This window comes from Eubalaena glacialis, chromosome 19, assembly GCF_028564815.1.
Source record: "Eubalaena glacialis isolate mEubGla1 chromosome 19, mEubGla1.1.hap2.+ XY, whole genome shotgun sequence".
Taxonomy (NCBI): Eukaryota; Metazoa; Chordata; class Mammalia; order Artiodactyla; family Balaenidae; genus Eubalaena; species Eubalaena glacialis.
The window spans coordinates 53,359,294-53,362,502 of record NC_083734.1 but is presented as its reverse complement, the minus strand read 5'-3'; the positions used below and the strand labels follow the sequence as shown (position 1 = coordinate 53,362,502).

General features: G+C 65.1%; 1 protein-coding gene across 1 annotated transcript; it reads left to right on the top strand.

Annotated features, from left to right (window-relative positions):
* The first annotated feature begins 330 nt into the window (after positions 1-330).
* Positions 331-1,800, top strand: LOC133080870 (collagen alpha-1(I) chain-like). The gene is made up of 4 exons (XM_061176951.1): positions 331-470; positions 613-764; positions 888-1,121; positions 1,343-1,800. The coding sequence occupies exons 1-4, from the start codon at positions 331-333 to the stop codon at positions 1,798-1,800; spliced, it is 984 nt and encodes a 327-aa protein (XP_061032934.1).
* The last annotated feature ends 1,409 nt before the right edge of the window (positions 1,801-3,209 follow it).

The following is a 3,209-nucleotide window of genomic DNA, read 5'->3' as shown; positions in this document are numbered from 1 at the left end:
CCAGCTTCCCCAGCCGCGCTGCGCCGGCCCCTGGGGGCGGCCGAGGCTCGGAGAAGCAGCCTGGGTTCACGCCCGAGCCTCCCTGATGCAGCTCCCAAGACTCTGCGGGGAGCGCCCTCAGCCCGCCCCCTGTTGGGCCCTGCGCGCGGCTCGATCCCTGCCGCTTTACACTCGCGCACAGCGCGGCGCTGCGGGCCCGGGGCCTCTCTAGAAGACCGTGGGAGACCCTTCCTCCCCAAAACTCCTTTGGGTCATCAACTCCTCTAGTGAACCCTTCTCCTCGAGGACCCAGGCAGGGCTCCCGGGGACTGGGTGCCTGGAGAGAAGAGCATGCATCCCGTGGAGATCGCTGACCGTCCCCCCACTCCCACCCGCGCGAGCTCCAGCCGCGTACACGGACGCACCCCGCGGGGCCGGGATCTCCTCGCGCTCGGCCTCCCCCCGCCAGGGAGTTCCCCGCGCCGGGCATTGTGCCGCCGCCGCCGCCACCACCGCCACCACCGCCACCACCACCACCGCCGCCGCCGCCACGCAGTGCGCGGGACTCCCCGGCGTCTCCATGGAGCCGACCCCGGGGCCTTCCCATTCACAAAACCGCCCCTCCGGCCGTAGGCTGGACCACGTGCCCCGACCCGAGCCCAAGAGGGACACGGAGAGCCCCGACCCCGAGGGCGCCACCCCTCCCCGCGCGCCCTCGGGTCGGTCCATGGCCGCGCTCTGCAACCCCGCGCCCCCGCCAGCCCCGCCTCCCCCTGCGGGGTCCTGTGCGCCCCTCCCTGGGACTTGCCCACCCCCACCCCGCTCAACACGAAGGTAATGACCGCCGCAGGGCGAAGCGCTGGCGGCGAGGACCCGGCTACTCACGGGCTCAGCGCTCCCCGCGGCAGGTGACAGGGGCCCGGCGGCCATGCCCCGGCTGCATCCCGGCCGCCGAGCTGGCAGCGGCGTCCCGGGGCCGCGCGGGCACCGGCGAGCCGGCGGCGAGGAGCGCACGGAGCCGGGCTCAGGCGGCGGCTGCGATCGCGTCTCCTCTGACCACGCGAGCGGCTGGGGGCCGGGGCCGGGGCCGGGGCCGGGGCCGCTGTCCGAGGAGGCTCCGCCGGCTCCGGAGCAGCCCCGCAGCTAGCTCCTTACTCGCTCTTCCCTCGCCGCCTCCTCTCTCTCTCTCTCTCTCTCCCTGCCTCCCTCCTCTCTCTCTCTCTCCCTCTTTCTCTCTCTCTCTCTCTCTCCCTCTCCCTCTCTCTCTCTCTCTCTCTCTCTCTCCCCCCCTCTCTCCCCCTAGCCTCTCTCCTCCCCCTTTCTCTCTCCCTCTCCCCGGCTCCTCTGGCTCGCTCGGCTGGAGAGAGAAGACAGCAGGAGCACGCGGCGGCGGCGGCGGCGGCGGCGGCTGACCGGGCGGAGCGCGGCAGCGCGCGGCGAGGGAGGGGGCTCGGGCAGCCGCTCGACCGGGAAGGGCGGCGGGGCGGGGAGGGCCGCGGCGGAGACAGCGCAGGCCGGACGCACCCTTGCGGCCCTAAACGCGCGGGCCCGGAGAGCCTGCACGAGAGAGGTGGGCGAGGCGCGGAGGACCCCAGAGCTGCCCGGTTTCCCGCGAGCGCCGCCCTCCGGTCCCGGTCCCCGTCTCCCCTCCCTCCCTCCGGCGATCCTGAGGCCGGGCAGCCCCAATCAGGACCCTTACCCTCCTGCCACCCTGGCCCTGGCCCTGGCCAGGAAAGGACAACACTGGGGATCCCCATAAATGGGACTCGGGCAGCGGGGGTGAATGCCCCCCAACCTCTGCCGCCGGTCTGCACTGCCTGACCTCCTCTTCCAGTTTGCCCCCCCACACACACACCCCACCCCTTACTGGGGCTTGAAATTCGGTGTCTTGCCTTCCCGGGAATCCGAGAGTGAGTGACCAGCCACACAGAGTCACCACTGGGGTGTTTGTCCAGATTGACCAACCAAACCAATTCAAACATTTCCACCTTGGCTGGGGAAGAGAGGCTGTCATTGTAGGAGGTCAGCTAAGGATTTGCCTAAAATCAGAAAAGCAGGCATTCCCTGTCCCCACTCCCAGCTGCCCAACCCTAGGGGAAGGGACCCTGATGTAGGGTCTGGGACGGTCTCTATCCTTGGGATAGAGAGCGAGGGGGAGCAGAAGGAAAGTGGAGGCTAAGGGCCAGTGGAGTGGGGACCGTCTGGGCTGGCGGGATGATACCCATGGAGAGCTGTGAGGTCACACCAAAGGCAGGCAGGAGGGCCTTGACTGTCCCAAACAGAACCACAGGATTGGGCAGGGCCTTGCTCCTGTTTCTATGCAAAAGACAGGCGGATGCAGTGCCTGGAGCACCACTGAGGAGGGTAAGAGCAGGGATGGAAGTGAGCTGCACCCTCAAAGACATTCTCAACCTAAAGGCAAATGAAAACCTGTGCCAGGTTGCTTTTACTTCTGGATGCTGCTTCTGGAGCAGATTCCTCCTTGTACCTGACTGTCCTGCTTTTCTGTGTGAGGCAAAAAGCATGTCATGGAATCTGGGGTTTGTTAGGGGCCTGGAGGATTCAGAGACAGTGAAGGGAGGGACATAAACTCAGTTCCTATGTGCCTGGAGCTCTGCACTGCTGGCTGCCTTCCCTGCAGAGCGAGGACAGACAGTATCCACGACAAGTGGCTACTGTCCACTTACGAGCTTAACGCTTTTAATTTCTGGCCCTTTGGCCTGTCTGGGTCATTGATCTTTCTTGGTCAGTGGGAGTCATGCTATACAATTTCGAGTTAGCTTCTTGGCCCTACAGCTAAACACTGGATAAATGCCTTGTCTACCAGCAAGGCAGCTGCTTGGTTGACTGAACTTTCCCCAGTCCCCGTATTTGAAATGGCACGTCCCTGCTCAAAAGACCTAATTGGCTCTCTCTGTCCTCTGCTGTCAGATGGTCCAGGCCTCCAACTCGTGGCTGGGCCCACCCACTCCTCATCATCCCTATAGGCAGGTCTTTTGCTTCCAGGAGAGCTCTCTGAAGACAGCACCAAATCTTGTTCCCAAGCTCCACCAGACCCAGCCAGCACTCAGCATACAGTAGGTCTGCTCAGACACCTGAGCCTGTGAATTGAAGTTGGCATCTGTGGCAGGATCAGCCACAGGACCTGCACATCAGAATCCCTGTCAGGGACAGGCCCTGGCAAGGCTAGCCTCATTACAAGCCCCATGGAATTTGCCCTTCCAGCACCA

Excerpts from the sequence above, each read along its gene's own strand:
- LOC133080870 (XM_061176951.1), top strand. The coding sequence starts at position 331 with ATGCATCCCGTGGAGATCGCTGACCGTCCCCCCACTCCCACCCGCGCG. Across the intron at positions 765-887 it reads GCCTCCCCCTGCGGGGTCCT|GTGACAGGGGCCCGGCGGCC; the intron begins GTGCGCCCCTCC and ends TCCCCGCGGCAG. Across the intron at positions 1,122-1,342 it reads GGCTCCGGAGCAGCCCCGCA|AGAGAAGACAGCAGGAGCAC; the intron begins GCTAGCTCCTTA and ends GCTCGGCTGGAG.